This window comes from Anneissia japonica, unplaced genomic scaffold (assembly GCF_011630105.1).
Source record: "Anneissia japonica isolate Jap-2015-1 unplaced genomic scaffold, ASM1163010v1 scaffold288058_len748972_cov163, whole genome shotgun sequence".
NCBI lineage: Eukaryota > Metazoa > Echinodermata > Crinoidea > Comatulida > Comatulidae > Anneissia > Anneissia japonica.
Window position 1 is genome coordinate 733,334 of NW_022701645.1, and position 17,923 is coordinate 751,256.

At 34.2% G+C, this 17,923-nt stretch overlaps 2 protein-coding genes and 1 long non-coding RNA gene across 3 annotated transcripts in view; 2 read left to right on the top strand and 1 right to left on the bottom strand.

Annotated features, from left to right (window-relative positions):
* LOC117103703 overlaps nucleotides 1-5,581 on the top strand; it is a 14,940-nt gene extending 9,359 nt beyond the window's left edge. The window contains exons 5-7 of the mRNA XM_033244309.1: nucleotides 1,997-2,071; nucleotides 2,970-3,042; nucleotides 3,566-5,581. Of these exons, the coding sequence (XP_033100200.1) occupies nucleotides 1,997-2,071; nucleotides 2,970-3,034 (140 nt within the window). The 3' untranslated portion in view covers nucleotides 3,035-3,042; nucleotides 3,566-5,581. The remainder of the gene's footprint in view (nucleotides 1-1,996; nucleotides 2,072-2,969; nucleotides 3,043-3,565) is intronic.
* Nucleotides 5,582-6,092: 511 nt separating this feature from the next.
* Nucleotides 6,093-8,969, bottom strand: LOC117103704. The gene is made up of 3 exons (XM_033244310.1): nucleotides 8,727-8,969; nucleotides 6,880-6,991; nucleotides 6,093-6,437 (listed from the first exon to the last, which is right to left on the bottom strand). The coding sequence occupies exons 1-3, from the start codon at nucleotides 8,837-8,839 to the stop codon at nucleotides 6,354-6,356; spliced, it is 309 nt and encodes a 102-aa protein (XP_033100201.1). The 5' UTR covers nucleotides 8,840-8,969; the 3' UTR covers nucleotides 6,093-6,353.
* A 6,366-nt stretch (nucleotides 8,970-15,335) lies between these two features.
* LOC117103675 lies at nucleotides 15,336-17,306 on the top strand. Its single transcript, XR_004444635.1, has 3 exons — nucleotides 15,336-15,463; nucleotides 16,332-16,477; nucleotides 17,181-17,306. It is a non-coding gene; the product is annotated as an uncharacterized LOC117103675 (long non-coding RNA).
* Nucleotides 17,307-17,923: the final 617 nt, after the last annotated feature.

Here is a 17,923-nt window from a genome sequence, read left to right on the forward strand (position 1 = left end):
TGGCTCACACTAACTTGTGATATGTCTCGCACTTGTGATCAAATAACACGCCGGCTCGCACTTTGGCAACACTCTTTGGCAGCCAACTCGCCCCCCAGAAAACCCGCCCTTGGAAACTTGCCCCATAAACAATGTACACTTCCTAGACCATGCAATCTTCAAAATAAAAATTGTAACCTTTGGTAATCAACTACATTTTCCACATACATAGAAATTTTTGAAACTTATTAAAAAAAACCTAAACCATAATTCACCACACTATAGACACTTTTTAACAAAAATGTAAAATTACGACTTTGTTACCCAATGAGAAGTGTTCTAATATAGACAATGGGTCGTGTCTCATATTATTTGTTATAGTTTTATTATTCATTATTTTCACTTAACTCGCATAAATAATTTTGTTCTGCATTTATATGCAGTTGTACTTCGCAGCACTTCACTTGCAATTTCTAGTTAATGATATTATTACAGTCTAATATGACCACAACATAATTTTTATTTTTTATTTATTTTATTTAAAACATCTTTAGGCAGGATAACATATACAGGCGAGATCTTACCGCTGAAAGGAAGTCCTCTCCTTTAAACTTCTAACCTACTAAACTTTGCGTATCTCAATATATTTCCTTAAATCAAATTAGTCCACTCGTTAAATTAGTATATATAGTATAGAGAATTTTGTCTGTCAATCTCAGATATACAAATTTTATGAAATTACGTTTTATGCATGCACCGACATGAGAACTTTAACCTAATAACTTTGATATGTATATGTTTTATGTTGTTTGTTGAATGGACTTCTTTAATAATAATATTACAGACGTCTAATATGAACACAACATAAGGACAGAGAATTTCGATTGTTTATCAATATCATCATGTTGGATCAAAATCACGTTTTATGCAAGCACCGACGAGGAAAGATTAAACGTAATTTTGATATGTACATGTTTTATGTTATGTGTTGATTGGTCTTACATAATTACAGTTCAATGGCTTAATGTTAATAATATTACAGTTTAATGGACCCGGAACCCTGACCTGGGGCCCTTGGCGGCCCCTAGCCCCAATCATAAGTGCTCGCGCTTCGCTCGCAACCTCACCATTGCACTTCTCGTGGCTACGGTCCTGCTATGACGTGTGTGGCTGAAAGTGTTTGGTTGAATCATGGTAGAAAGAAAAAAACAATCAACAATTGTCGGAGGGTGGGGGTGGAGAAACACACCAAAATGTACGGTATCAAATGTACGATATTATTTATTTAATAATAATATTTAATTTGTATACAATAACGTTTTATCACTGAGAGAACAGATAATGCTGTCAAAATATTGTATATACATGGAGACTTGCATGATCAAAAGTTCTTGCCAAGATTTGGTATGTTGGTCCCTGGCGCGGCTGGGCTGCTGGGCCGCGGCTAGTTGCCTGGAATCGTAAATAGGCCGTGAAGTAAAAAGTTTGCGGAACGCTGGCTTAAAGTAAGGGCCACATAGATATCACACAGATATTTTAAACACTTTAATTATAATTCTATTTAAGCTTATCAATGTTGTAGCCTATATAGCTATCAATACTTTAATTTTGTTTTGGTCTGTTTATCAAACCCTGATCACTATTCACTGCTTTGAGACTAGAGTAATTAAGTGGTAGTTACATAAGCCATGTGATAATTGGCCCTTACTCTATGCCTATCACAATTATATTGTTTATTTGTATAATAGATCTCTTGTATCAGCCACATTTTGTCATTTAGTTTTGTAAGCTGAAGAAGACCCGGAGAGGACTGGTCGAAAATTTCTTTTGAAATAAACAAGTGTTTTATAGTCCACATCCACATGACTCGTTGCTTCAATTCTTTGTTTCAACGCCTTATATTATATATGTATATATGTATATATATATATATGTATATATATATATATATATTTTGCGAAAAAAAGTAAAATATTTAATATATAGGCTATTAATCTACAGTAATGTGTTTTAATAGGTATACCATCAGGCAGAGACGACTCGAACCCTAATGGTGGCAGTGAAGGTAAAATACTATTCCATAGGAAATTTGGTAAGTTTAACCATACGTTTGTTTTTAACTAGGCCTATTGATGTTCCACGTTTGAAAACTTGTGTCACAGGAACACCAACTTCCTGATAATAACTGCTGTTGGAGTTGAAGTGGTAGTACTGTACAAATATTATCTGATAATTTATGCATTCAAGCATAAACCGGAAGCTATAGCAATGTCAATTCACCGGGATTGTGCTTTCGATATTATAATTTTTTCTCCAGCATATGAATAAACAAAATGCTTGTCTGGGATATCTGATCAATATTTCCGATCATGTTTTTTTTTTTTTTTTTTTTTTGTTAAGGTTTTTTCTTTAAATGTAAATATAGGCCTATTTATTATTATTAATCAAATAAGTTGTTTTTTTCTCTTATGGAACTTTCCGCAAAGCTCTGCCCCTTGGAAATAGTCAATAAGCCCAATGGCCCACAGAATGATAGCGTAAATGTACTTGAACCATAAGGGAACTAATTCCTCCAAGCCTGAACATGTGGGTTTATAGGATAACACAACGTGTTTGTGAGACGTTATTCTTGGCCCCGTTGTGATGACTTGTTTTGTTGAGTTTTGAGAGGAAATGTTTACCACCATATTATTCATAATACAAACAGCAGAATTACAATACACATGCCTAATCAATAGTGTAAGCCTTTAATTTTAAAATGTTGACAAAGGTGGTTACCTAAAACTTGAGTATTATTGTTAATACTATTTCCCCCAGTGTTCAGCCAACGCACGAAAAAACCGTTCTATTTAAGAACGGTTCTTTGTGGCGTCCCACAGAACGGTTCTTTGGCACAGAATGAATTACCGTGTCGGGAACACCAAAGAATCGTTCTTCGGTGTCATATCGATATTTCATTGCATCATTGAATATTTTCATTTCTTATTCAGGAAACAGTAACATCAGTATTGTAATGTTGTCAATCATGTCAATGCTAATAATTACAGTTCCATAATGTGTACGGTAAGTGTTGTAATAGCCTATTACAGTATTTGAATGTAATAACTGCACAGTGCACCGTCTAATTCCGAGACCTTTCAAATTCGTGACCACTTTTTCAAAGAAACAAATAACAATATTCAAGGTCTAGTCGCCACACTGAGCTAACCCTCTCTGTTAAAACTAAACACAAAGACCCACCCCAAATTTTCAGGTCCAAAGGTGGTCTCGAATTGGAGGGCGAACTGTATAGTATGAACAATAACTAAGTGTTTCAGAGAAATTATAAACACATATAATGCACCAAATTCAATAAACTTGCAACTTTTGGTAACTAATATATATATATATATATATATATACTGTCTCTTATACACATCTTAGTCAATCTGAATTGGATGTCATATTCAGCCAAAACTCAAAATTATATTCAATTTAATGTTATTCACCAACAAATTTATTTATTCGCAGCCAACTCCTAAATATTTACAAATTCCCAGCTTTCATTAAATTGTTATTTTGCATTGTTTTTCCTTATTTTTTCTAGATACATCAGCTTTACTGCAGCAACAAGAATGGCAAAGAAATGCAATCTTTATGCTATGCACTCGCAACTTAGTACAAGCATGTTGCCATCCTCATTTAACTCGCTTCATAGACAATGCAGTAACTTCCAATGTTCAGCAAACACGTCTATGCAAATTAGATTGCAATGGATCACACCCAATCATAGTATTGGAATCTCAGGATGTTTACGTTTGATTCAGACTCAGATTAGTATTGTCATAACAAAAAAAGTAGTATGAACTTCCTTTCCAAAATTGCAAAGTAAACACACATATTGAAAGACAAATTGCACAAAAACAATTATATATAACTAGAAATAATTATAAAATAGACATAGATAATCAAAGCCGGGCACTCATTGCGTACGACCGTGTTGTCGGCCGATGTGATTCCATAAAGAGCGCAATGCAACGACGCGCGCAACGGATCGTTTTTAATGACGATCTGTTCAGACTGCCACCGACAGTTAGCAGACGGCGTCGCGTCGTCTATCGCTCACAGACAGCGGAGTTGGATTCGTCCTGCGACGGTCGTACAACGCAGTGTCTGCCTGGCTTAACAGTGAAAAAAGAGTTAAATTAGAGAAGTATGAACATTTAGGACTAAGGTTTTATGTTTATCTTTTAACTATTGAATAGGCGGATGGCTGTCGGTATAAATGAATTTCTGAAACTGTTTGTCCTGACTGGAGTGTGACGGATTCTACCTTAACTACTTGTGATAATAGTATTATGAAGGAGATGAGTATTCTTCATGTATAATGGCCTTAAGTGTTCTAGTGATAAATTTATCACAAAATAATCAAATTGCTCAGCATACATACCAAAAATCTTACAAGCTAACTTAATAATCCCAGTGAGTTTTTGTAGACTTTCTTTGGATAATTCAATATACCAGACAATACAGCAGAATGATGTGGAAGACTGGATGACAGAAACATAGGACATATTAATATTAAGTTTTTTGTTTCAATGTGTATATTACCATGACGTTTTCCTCACTAATAATATTACTACAAGGGATCGGAATTGATTGTGACATAACTTGCATTATTGTAACAATTCAACTTTCATATAAATTCATATAAATGCATTCCTTTACTGATCTAATACAAGATCAGACTCTGCTGATTGGTAGTGGGTTAGGCTTATTAAACGTTGCCAAACATAATTAGTCTGATAGAATTTTTGCATTATAAGGAAGATATTAATCGGAGCTTATTTTATAACTTTTCCCTGCAGATATTTAAGCAGGAAAGTACATAGTAAAGGTAGTGTTTTAAAGCGCTTTTATTTGATTAGCTTCTCGGTAATAGGAGTTTAAAACAATGTAATGAAGTTAAAAATACCCAGAAAATTAGGTACAGTGGCAAATTCAAGGATGAATGCAAGTCCTATCTAGGCATATTCTTTTTATTATGCATCAACACAATCTAGACTAGAGCAGTCACTCTATGGAGTGCATGCTTCCGCCCTGTACCTGAATACCAACACTACTCAGGCCGTGTATGATGGGTGAAACTGCAGCATACCCTCAATGAAATAATGGAATCACCGGTCGTATTCATGCACATTATTTTCTTTTCTACATTTTGTTGTTAACTGGACCCACAAGTTTGTGTATGAGTTGGTAACTGTAGTCCTACCTGCTAGATTGGTGGAAAGGCACAACACCATTACATAATGTCCCTGAGGCCAAAAGCATAGACAGTAGTTCTACCGCTCGTAACAAAAATTTATTGGTGGAATTAGTTAACTACATATCAAGAAGGTATGTACTGTGCTTCCCAAAGAGAAGACAGTTTTAAGATGAACAAATTTGGATCTTATATACCTATAGATTACTACAGTGTTATGTCACGATACCACGCGATACTACTCCGTTGCTATCGTTGCAAAAAGCGTTCAACCGGACGCCATTTTCTTCACTGACAAAACATTGATCCCAATTTCGAGCGTAATTATTAAGATGTTGTATCTTACTTTTTCTTTGTAAATTTTTATTGCTGATTAAATGTGTGTTCGATAACTAATATAATGCGAGCTTTTGTGTTTTTAGTACATTTTGATGGTAAAATATTAGATTTTAAAATGCCTATTCCAGAAAGCCTATGAAGTTATTCAGGCATATTCAACGGTAACTAACGTCCGTGGTACTCTATAGTACCTTCTGGTAATACAATACTAGATTCCATGGGCATTTTGAAAATACTCCACAACCAACAGACTGAATCATTTATATGTCAAATTTGCTTTCTATGATGATGGCGTTGAAGTGACAACACTAATATAAAATAGCGCTGAGAGTATTAAGATAAACTGGTTGCCATGAGTTTACATAATATTAACAAAGATATATGTTCATAAATATCCAGGCCATCTATCTGTACATTAGGGGGGGGGGGGGGCCCATTGCACAAGTGGAAGCCTGAAACCCCTTCTGTTGCTGGCCAATCTCCATTGCACATTGCCAACAAAAGTACATCATAAAATCAATCAAAATCAATATTTCATTAAAATTCAGTTTGGCTCTAGACAAACAGATAAAAAAATATACTAAATTTCATTAAAAGAAAGTACAATTAAAACAAGCCTCTCTGTCCATAAAATAGCAGTCAATGTTCATCTGGTATTTTTATATATCCATACAAGTAGATATACTTTATGATACTTCTTTAAAAATGATTTGCATATGCTTATACACGTCCTGTGTACTTGAAATACTTTTTGTAGTCCGAGTAAAAACCTTTGTAAATTTCCTTGAGGCCATCAGGCAGAGTGGCCCCCCAGCAAAGATAATGATTTATCATCGCAGATAGAAACTATGCTGTTTAAACCATTTCCCAATGATTTCTAAAAGAAAAAAAACAAGTTTAAAATATTACAATTATCTCTCTCTCCTACCAATACCATTCAACTTGTGAGAATGGTGTAACAAAATGTATTGGTGACAATTACTTTCCTTCAATGGCTGCTGTGTTTCAGCTGAAGTTACAATAGCGCATCGTCTTTCAGATGATACGTTTAAGCCGTTGGTCCTGTGTGCATTATGTCCCACGTGCATATTAAACAATGCAGTACTCTTCAGAAAAGAGTAGGGCATTGTCCCCCAGTGTACTGTCTAATCATCACCAGAAGGACCCCACTGAAAATAAGTTTTCTTCTGGAGTTTTGTGGGCTATCCTTGGTGTTATACTTGTATCCACAGAATAAATCCAATCAAATCCAATCCAAGATTTGGACTGATAATACTGTACCATAAACTATAAATAATCATATTATTCTATATCATTACCTTAACAGCTGGATGGAGTGTTCCTTTCTGCAACTGATGGACATATTCTGCTACCAGAACAACTATCACTTTCTGCACATCCTCTTTATGGGAAGCCAAAAGTGTCAATAATCTAAAGATATCATATAATAATAAATATATGGAGCGCCAAATGAGTTGCGAAAACGCTAAATTTAATATAACTAGGCCGATTAACGAACTACTTTTATCATTGTAAGTTCGTCAATCGGTTTATCATACTTTTTTTTTTTAATGTTTTGTTGTCTTTCTACTAAGTAACAACAGAGGTTACTTAAAAGCAAATAAAATGAATACTATAATTACTATAGTAACTTTTTAATATTATGGTATTTATAGGTTATTTTCTAGTTTGTTACATTCATAGTAGGCCTACCATTTTACTCTTTTACCGGACGGTTTTTATTTTCGTTTTGTTATCGATCCTACGTTTCCTACTACATAACAAATACAGCAAATAAAATGAATACTAAAAATTTGGTATTTCTCCCTTAATACGGTATTATTTTTTGATATGATATTATTTATAAAAATCAAACATTTTATCAGGAAAAACCAGCCAATTTGTCATTTAAATTAATGTAACATTAGTTTATTAACAATTATTTTTATTAGTAAGTTCATTATTGTTACTATATTGCTGTATAACTTGGTGCTATATTTCTTATTTACAGAAACAACGCAGATGTTTCGAAGTTGACCGAGTTTGAGATACGTTTTTTTTTTCTTGCGATATATATTGATATAATTTTTATTATTAATGCTTGAATCAAATAAAAATTTATGGAATAAGTACAGTCAATAGATTAGATTCGCATACGTTTTTTTTTTTCTTGTCTAACGTTTCCATTTACCATAAATATTCTGATCATGTTAATAATAATATTGTAAAGGAAATATGTATTTCCATATTTATATTTTCCATATAAAATTATCACTACATTGATAATTGCATGCTGTACATTTTAAAAGCCTTTTCATGCTTCTGTTATATTCATAAAATCATATAAATATATATTCATATTTTTGAACTGTGCAAAGAAAATTAAAGATTTCAAGTGAAGAATGATAATGTGTGTATTATTCGTTTATTTCTTCGTGTTTCCTTCAATTCTCTTGCTATGTTTTATCCAAACTCAGGAAGCTGCAAGAAAAATGAATAAATTTATTGTATAAAAAGATCAGGTTAAATATTGTAATGATTATTGTTTTAACTGAATTATGAAATAGATTTCAGATAGTAACAACATTCAGTTCAATTAAAATCAAAGATACATTTTACTGACCATAATTATTAAAGTATAGTATATGAAAATGCAACAAAAAGAATAGCATGCACATACTAAATTCCATTGTTTCAATTACAAGATGTTTCAATCATGAATATATCACCGTAGATGGAAGAAAGAGAATATAGTAGAAAGATATGTTAGTGGAAAAATAGCAAAACAAAAATACTTAGGCCTATGATAAACAATTGATTCACGAACTAACTATAATAATATATAGGGCCTAGGCATATTAAATTTTGCGTTTTCGCAACTCCTTCGGCGCTCCATATATTTGTTCGAAATAAACCGCGACCGAAATGAGGCGCGACCGAAACGAAGCGCGACCGAAATGATCGGCTACCCATCTGTATGACCCTAGCTAGGCTGCCTGACGGCCTACTAGGCCTAGGATAGTATCTTTCTAGCAAGCTAAACCTGCCTAGGGCCTAGCTAAGGCTATATAATAAGCCTAATACTCTTCAAAATAAACAGATAAAATAATAGCACATCTGCTAGGCCTATGCCTACAACTCAGGTACAGTAGGTAGGCAATTTTACCTTTGTAACTTCGGGAAGGATGGGGCCACCACCAGACCCATCGTCTTCGTCGGCTGTGTCCCGTCGTACCCGACGACTAGAGAACTCGTCGTAGTTGGCCGGTCACTAGACATCCCTTCTGAATCTGTAAATATTTTTTCCTAGTAAAAATAATGAGAAAATACCTGCCCATCGCAGGCTAGGCGCCATGTTCGATCACGTAATGTTATTATTTATGTGTTGTTGTGTGTGCGAGGAAAGTGTGGAGAGTGTGTGTGTGTGTGTGTGTGTGTGTGTGTGTGCGCACTCACAAGTTTAGTCTAGTCACCTGACTTTTTCATCCATTTGCGATTTAAACACGGAGAAGTAGCCTACAGTAACAATTACGGCGTGGGGTCTTTTCGACTCGACCGTTTTTGTTTCCGCCCATAAATGTTTTTTTTTTTTTTTTTTAATTTAAATGCAATATTGAAAATTAATATTCATTTCAAATTTATTTACATTCCGACTTTATATGATTATTATTATTATATCATTAGGCCTATATGGATAAGGGGATAAGGGTTCAAATTAAGGGGTGAGAGTCAAAATTTTTCCCAAAACCTCAAAAAGGAAAATTTTGATTCCTAAATGGCGAGAAATGAGCTTTCCCGAATTTTGAGCTGGTGTATTTTATAATGACTTTTAAGTTCTTCAAAATTCAAAGTTTTTCCCTAACTCTTGAAAACGGACAGGTAGGCCTAAAAACTTTCTTATTCTCATTACAGTAGGCCTAAATAGGCAAGGGCGTCGATCCGTGGTTGAAAATCGGTTGAAAATTGGGGGGGGGGGGCATCATATCGATTGTTCCCCCCCCCCACTTTTCACCAATCTTCTATAATTAATACCCCACTTTTAAAAGTGAATGGAAAGAATAACAATTACGCATGACTCATGATTTTTGTCCTTTCACTTTTCCAAGTGCGGTCCGTATTTTCCGGACCAAAATCGAGTGTAAAAACGCAATTGTTTATACATTTCGTAACCATCTCAGAAACCACTAGATCGATTTTATCGGTGCAGCAGTTATCAGAGGCTAAATTTATTAAACAATGTACTGAACATTGTTAAAATTGGAAGCGTGTATACTTATTGGGCCAATATTTTTACAAACTCAAAAGTGCACAATTTCTACAATAAACGATTTATTCCTTTTGTATATTATTATGACCCGTACGTATATACTAGTGTTTAATATTTTCTACATACACTGGATTGCTGTTTTTCCTAATTTCAAAAAATTATAGTTAGTCAATTGAATTTTATATAGCCATTATTAAACAATAATTATACAGCCTTTGACACGGACATGTTACATTGACGCAATCTCGCAATGACGTCATAATAATCAGTGGCGGATTCAAGTGGGGCCGAGCCGACCCTAAATTTTTCAAAATTATTTTTTAAAAATGGAAAAAACAAAGGTAAATTATAATTAGGATTTAGGTCTGAGAGTGCCATTTCCGGCAATCTCAGACTTTCCTCAGTCCCAACCATGGTGGGGCTGAGGTGATCTACTTTCCAAAATTGTGCAAGTCCCTCCCTGTCCCCCCCCCCCTCTATTTTGCTTTCCTGGTAATGATGAATTAAGTAAATCACAAATTTATTGTGAAATCAAAATGCTAACTAATATTTTTTGTGCCCCATCGCCCTAGCATTTATAAAGTTATTAAGTCGGTTATTTAAAAAAAGAGAGAAAAAAAAAATCCCCGCCAGTTAACGGACAGAATCTTTCCTGCATTCTTTTTGCATATTAAATTGGCTGATTGGCTAATCGATTTTTATGGATTTTGTACTGGTAAAATGTAGGCCTACTATCTGTCAATTAGCAAATCCTATTGATTGATCCTATTAAACTGAATTTTTTAAAGGTTTTTTTTTCTCATGTCTCGTGAAAGGCCTATTTTGACAGACAGTGCACAGGAGCCGCGCCAGGAACTCCCCGACGAAGGGCCCCGGGCCCTACTCCCTGAGGATCCACACCCCAATACGTTAGATGAAAGAGATGAAATAAAGGTGTACCGAATGAAAATACTCTCAGACTCCCTATCCCCATGCACTCGTCAACTCCGCGGCGCACAGTGGGCCAGGGCGAAATCAAAGTGTGCCAAAACTCCATTTTGGTGACTACGGTATGGGTTTTACACTTTTTTCCCATGATTGAAGATGGGTATACCCTGGTGAATCTATCCTGAAAATATTTTACATTTAAACGAATTTTAAGGGTAGTATTTTTCAACAAATGTCGGAAATTTCTCTATAAATATTTCAAATGCTATAATTGACTACATTATATCAAAACACGTTTTTTTTTTCTTACAGACAATTCGGAATTACATCAAAATGTATACGTTTCTTGTATATAAATTGGGGAACACAAATATATGTTTTGGTTTAAATTTGAAGTTTGCATCAATAATAAATCGTTGTTTAAACGACAGAAAAAATATTTAAAAATCTATTTTTAGAAAAGTAGGAGAGAAAGTTTAGATTCATGTGGATTCATGCTTTAATTTTTACATCACAATCTTCAGTATAGCCTTAGCTTTATGATGGTACCAAATTTTGCTTCTACCTTTTACAACTTTTCGAGCTAGACGCACTTTTATTAGTCTTGTTTTCGTACATTTGAGACACACTTTAATTAGAGCAAACCGAAAATCAGAGGGATGTACGCGCATCTACTCAACCAGTTCATGCAAAGCGTAGGAAAAGCTCTCCAAAAATGTACAAACTGCTCGTGATTTAACAGTAGCAAATCTTCTAATATTGTGTTGCTGTTTAGAATACTTTATTAAATGTTGATCAGCCTAATAATCCAAATAGCATATATCATAATGAAGATGATATTGTGGACATAAAGCCACAACCGGGACACTTGACTACAAGAAGACACACAAACACGTTCTCACTTTCTTCATGAATGGCGGGCCTCTCTCCCCTCTTTATTTCTTAACTCTTTCTTCCCTATAGAGGGCGGTATTACAATTATATCATTACTCTATATCAAAGAGTATAATCGATATATTCATACCTCCACAATACCCCCGCCTCACACAAGCGAGTTCCACCGAGCGAAAAGTATTATATAATACATGGAATGTCAACAAAATAATTATTTAACAGTAACAATGAAAAATTATCAAATTTCTGAACACGAGGAAAATGGTAAGAACAAATCATAATCACCAATCACCTGTGACAAGAGTGTATACCACAATGTTATGTATTACAGCAATTGTGTAGAAGCAATAAAGACAGTAAAATGAATTTTAAAAATTGGTGCAGGAAGAAATCCAGTATGGGCCCTACCAGATCACTCTTCATGGTGAGACACACTGCATGAATAAAAGTCTCTGTTTTATATTAGTGTCCATACACTACATGTAAAAAACCTGTTTGTTTTCTCCTTTTATATTAGTGTCTATACACTATATGTATAAAAGTTTGATAACAAGCAAATGTTGTCTAATAAAAAAAATAAGCATTAATTACTGAGATATCTCTAGTAATAGCAATATTTCTTACTTCATATCAAGCCTGCATTCAGTTGAATTTACATTGAGAGAATTTGAAAGAACTGTGATAAAACTGATATCTTAACAATGAATTACTATCATCATACATCTAAATTATCATGTCATATCATAACATTGTTACAATTCCAATAATCAATCTTGGTTTTGTGAAACTTAATTACATATCAAACATTTAATGAAAATATGATGGCATTTACTATCTTGACTCATCAAGACAAGTCTACTCGTGATGCACATCATTTACACTTTTATGTTTTTTTGTTTTTTTTTTTTTTAACGGTATTACAACATGCTTCAAGTTCCAATTGAATTAACACTATATGCATAAAAACAACAAAAATATGAGTCCATGTTGAGTTATATACACTTCAAAAAATGTCATGCTAACTGCCTCATCCAAAGTTGCCGGCTGGTTACGCAAGACCTGTCGTTTATTATTGTCCTGTAAACCTTGGATAAAATAATGTAGCTCCTCTGTTTGAGTAATCCCTAGTTTACTACACATATGGCTTATACTCGCCGCATAGTCAGTGACACTTTCACCTGTTTTCTGTTTTCGGTCCATCAATGCTTGCCTTAGCTGAAATAAGGTAGCCGGTTTTGGCAGGTATTTTTCCACTAGCCTATTTTTTAAATCCTCGTACTCATGAACATCTTCCTGGGTACGTAGCCAGCGAGCTGCAGCATATTTCTAAGGCCCGTATATTTGCGCCTGTCGTCCCAGTTCGTAAATTCGGCATACCTCTCATAACTGTCCAACCAGTCTTCTACGTCCTGTGTCGCACTCCCAGTAAAAACAGGCGGCCTATAAATGGAGTTCGCCATCTTGGTTTTCTTTTCTTTCAAACTCAATAAAAATAGTGTTACCAAGTAGGCTGGGTCCAAAAGTGTTTTCAAAATAAAATCCTATTAGTCTATTATAAAAATTATGGTTGCCCGGGTCTTCCACCAACTGTGGACATAAAGCCACAACCGGGACACTTGACTACAAGAAGACAAACAAACACGTTCTCACTTTCTTCATGAATGGCGGGCCTCTCTCCCCTCTTTATTTCTTAACTCTTTCTTCCCTATAGAGGGCGGTATTACAATTATATCATTACTCTATATCAAAGAGTATAATCGATATATTCATACCTCCACAATATCTATAAGCAGGCCTATATCTAGGCGTCAATTGTTTTTAACTTTATTCAAAGGCATCCAAGATTTTGAAAAGCTTCCTGTTTCAACTTAAGGAGAGGTGAGCTACTGTGAGTAGTAACGACAATAATACGTTACGATAACGTGACAATAACGTTACAGTTTTGTGTTGAAAACTTTATTTTGTAGAACCATAAATACTGAACATAATTTCACAACGTTTGCACGTTCCTACAACGTTGTGTAGGCCTAAACGTTATTTTGTGACATACCTAATAACCATTGGCCAAGAAAGTTATAAGAACGTAAACACGTGTTTGCCGGGTTTCTAAAGAAAATAACTCGTGGCTTGACAACAGGATTCCATTTTCTGATGAAGTTATTAACGTTTTGACACAGAACAGAGATATTCTTTCCACACCAGCAGAAAACCCACAAGAGACTTAAAAACAACCCAAACCGGGACGTCCTATCGAAGTATGGGAGGATCTTTCCAGAGAGTTCGCACAAGGGTAAAGTACATTAGAGATGTTGACATAAAATTTACGCACTGAACTTCTTTATGCAGCATTGCAAGGGGCGTTCAAGAAGAATCGATTTTAAAGTCCACTATGTAGAAAATACATACACATTTTATTTCTCTGACGAATTGTAGTTTATCTCCCCAACGCCGGGGGGTGGGGGAGCTCTCCTCGACGGGGACCCTTCCCTCCCCCTGCTGGCGTCACCCCTGAGGCGCAAACCGGAATCGTTCACGACAGATGAAACATTGTCCATCTTTATAGCTCTATAGTAAAATGAGACGGCTCCTTACACCAACATAAGAGTAGAAAAAAAGCATTGCTATCCTGGTGGTACAGTATACCTGTCAAACACGATAGCAAAAGTTCCTCTTCAAACCCTCCTCGTTCCCACTGAGAATTATAAAAAAACATTAAACGACCGTTATCGATACTTTTACAATATAGGCCTAATATGATTGAGGACGGAATTAATATATCATGACATTGGTGTAGGCCTAATGTCTGATTCTATGGAATCTCAAATGCAAACACATTTTAAATTTTAAAAATGTAAAATTAAGTTGTCTGGTATTATTATAAATTTTGATATCGATTTCGATTTCGATTTATTAAAAAAAAAGTCTATATTCACTGTAAGATTAACGATAGAAATGTTAATGTTGGCCTATGCCTAAAACAGAAAAAAATTAAAAACAAAATCAGAAAAATGTATTTTGATGACGTCATGGAAAAGACAAAAAGTTTCCCACAGAAATTCTTTTGTCCCAAACCTCCTTAAACATTTCGAAAATCATTGCAATATGAACTTGTTTTGGTATTACAATGAAAACTGACATCTTCCAATCAGAAAACAGTACAAAAATGACGTCATATAGATTTGAAAATGCTTTTATTGAATTCTACGGGTATGAAAACCTCTAGATAAGTCTTGTATTCGCTTAGATTTGCTTCTGTAATGAGTAATTAATTTTGGCACACTTTGACTTCAGTCTGGCCCACATGTGCGGCGGCCCTCCCAACCCACTTTTCAGGTCCGCTGCCGTTTGTAATGTCTTTGTGTCCGTGATACATTTGTCGTTTGACATGCTTCCTTGATTTGTTTAAGTGTAACATGTGTGAAGTACAGTTTCCTGAAGTTTAATATAGATCCACCTCTCAATTGCAGTCTCAACATTATACTAGTCATTACTAGATTTCATTTTCCGACAGTGGGCCTACAAACCCCTCATAATAATTATAGCTCAGTTGGAAAGGCATAAATTAAGCTTATTATAAAATGTTTAAACACCGTTTCTAAGGCCGGCGTAAATAATACTATTTCAAAAGGTAAAAGGAGCATTAATTTCGAGTTTTATTATCCGAAAAACGGAAACAATGTGAACTTCTTTCTAATAGTGTTTAACTCATCAGTTCGAAACTATAGAGGGCCGCATATCAAGTCATCCAGAACCATAAACTTTGAGCAATTGTCATTGATCCAGATTCCATCACAACGTATGGAACCGTTTCATAAGTAAGTACCTTTTTTGTTATTTGTAAGAAGTTATTGTTTTACTTTCATATACCATAGAAAACAGATGAAATTGTTTGAGTTTTTGATAACTATCAAGACACTGTGATTTACTAGAAGTTTCAAACTCAAACATTCATTTGAACGACTTTCGATACGTACTTCAGTATTTAAAGATGTATTGCCCCATGCTAAATACCAAAAAAATCATAACTATATATATTTTTTTAAATTAACTTGCCCATTTTGAAGTAACACAAAAGTTATGAAGTTGAACATAGAAATTAGTGTATTTAAAAAATGTCTACCCATCAGTTTACAGCGAAAAAATGATAGAAACACTTCCAGTCACTGGAAGTGTTTTATTTTTTTTATTATAATGGTTTGGTTTAAACATCAGGGTAAAAATTGTTTAATTCAATAATTTCTAAGCACAAGTTAATAGTTTGTATGCTATTGCAATATGAGCAAGTTTATTTCAAAATTATTTTTTTAACGATTTTTTAACATTAGCAAGGGACAATACATCTTTAAACAATTCCCTTAAAATCCCTTCCATTTTTGAGCTGCTCTTTAAAAGCTTGTATTTTGTGATTTTCTGCTCTTAATATTAAATATTGTGACAAGAAAACAACTTAACACCTTCAGTCAGGTTTTTCTTCTTAATAAGATTCGGAGTAGGCCAATATATGGCGTGAAGATATGATCGCAGTGCATGTGTATTTAAAGACAAAGTGATTGGTCTAGAATTTCAAACGGTGCACTTGTTTACCGAGATAACCATTTGAAAACTAGATTCACGTGAACTTTACTTAGCAATATCTAAACCATTATTGCAAATTAATATATGTATTAATTTGATTTTTATTAGTCTCTAAAGAAAGTGATAACAAGGAAACAACAGCTTCATGCCATCATTTTTCTCCTCAAGACGATTCGAGGTACTGTATAGAATTATCAAAATGTTGAATGTTTGTATACTTCTTGTTCTGTCTCCATTGTGGCCCCATTTTACGGGTAAGTTACTTTTTGCAGTTATTCTGTATTTGAACATCGTTTTCCCCATTTTACATTGTTTAAAAAGCATTTGACAAGAAACTATAATCGTAGGCCTATAGCCCTGGCAATCTGTGGACTGACCCGAAACTTAATTGCAACAGAAATAATTTTGGCAGAATTTGTTCCAGCAATATACATGAAATAACGTACTAAAAGTCCGAAAAAATCCAATCAAGGGAATAAGCCTATTGTTAATTTTAAAGATATAAATTGAGTTAACATCCAACGATTTATTGTGTCACATCGCCCAACTGCTGCGTTTAAGCGTAAAAGCCTGTGCTAACGAAGAAATATTTTGACTGACGTGTTATCGTACCGAATACCCAGTACGTTCCAAAATACTTGGAAAAAAATCGCAAGTGATTGTATTGCACTTCTCGTTGATTTAAAAATTTGTTACGTAATTTTTTATATTTATTACCAGTCAATTATTTGATTTTTTTTTTCTTTTTTTGCAAATACACCAAATATGTTGAAACGAAGTGGAATGTTGGGGCTTATATTGCTTATCTAATTTTCAAATAAAAGAAAATATAATTTCACCGAAATGTATAGTAAAATACAGTACTTTTGAAAATCTCATACACTTATCACATAGTTAATTACACGCAAACTTATGCAATGATTGGTTACATAATGTTTTAATTGATATAATGTACAGATGGCTATCTTCAAGTACAGCCTACAGGTACAATTACAAAAGAATTTGGGGAAACGTTTGTGTCTTTCTGTTACTACAACGTTTCCAAGGTACACCGATGGAGCTTTGGAAGTCAAATAATAACAGGTTAAAACATATTTTTTCTCATTATAATAAGCCTATATATCACATACACACACATACACGCATATAATAATAATAATAATAATAATAATAATAATAATAATAATAATAATAATAATAATAATAATAATAATAATAATATAAGGAAAACAGGAAACAGAGTAGAATTTTTAGAACACAATTTGTACAGCGAAATATTCATGAGAAAATAATAAAAAATTGTGTTCTGAAAGTCTTCTCCCTTTCCTATTTTCTTCTGTTATTATCCACATGAACATTCGTGGAGATTAAAAGGTAAAATACTGAAAAACAACATTGCTGTGGGAAACAATGGCTGGATCTCGGTAGAGATACAAATTTGATAAGCAACAGCTAAAACGTGAACGTAAGTAAACAGCCAGAAATTGAACCAGAATTTTCGGACAACAACTGGCGAGTGAGTGAGGGTAGAAAAAGCCAGATACTGTAGTATAAAGTGAGAATTTCATGCAAGCGTGATTAGAAACAATAGGCTAGGTGATATCATGAAAGCCGAAACTAAACTTTAGAGGCAAGCCTCTATAGATAAGCCAAATGATTAACACAGATAAGTTTGGAATGCTTATTGGATTAATTTAGTG

Excerpts from the sequence above, each read along its gene's own strand:
- LOC117103704 (XM_033244310.1), bottom strand. The coding sequence starts at position 8,839 with ATGTCTAGTGACCGGCCAACTACGACGAGTTCTCTAGTCGTCGGGTAC. Across the intron at positions 6,992-8,726 it reads TCCTTCCCGAAGTTACAAAG|ATTATTGACACTTTTGGCTT; the intron begins GTAAAATTGCCT and ends TGATATCTTTAG. Across the intron at positions 6,438-6,879 it reads CACTCCATCCAGCTGTTAAG|AAATCATTGGGAAATGGTTT; the intron begins GTAATGATATAG and ends TTTTTCTTTTAG.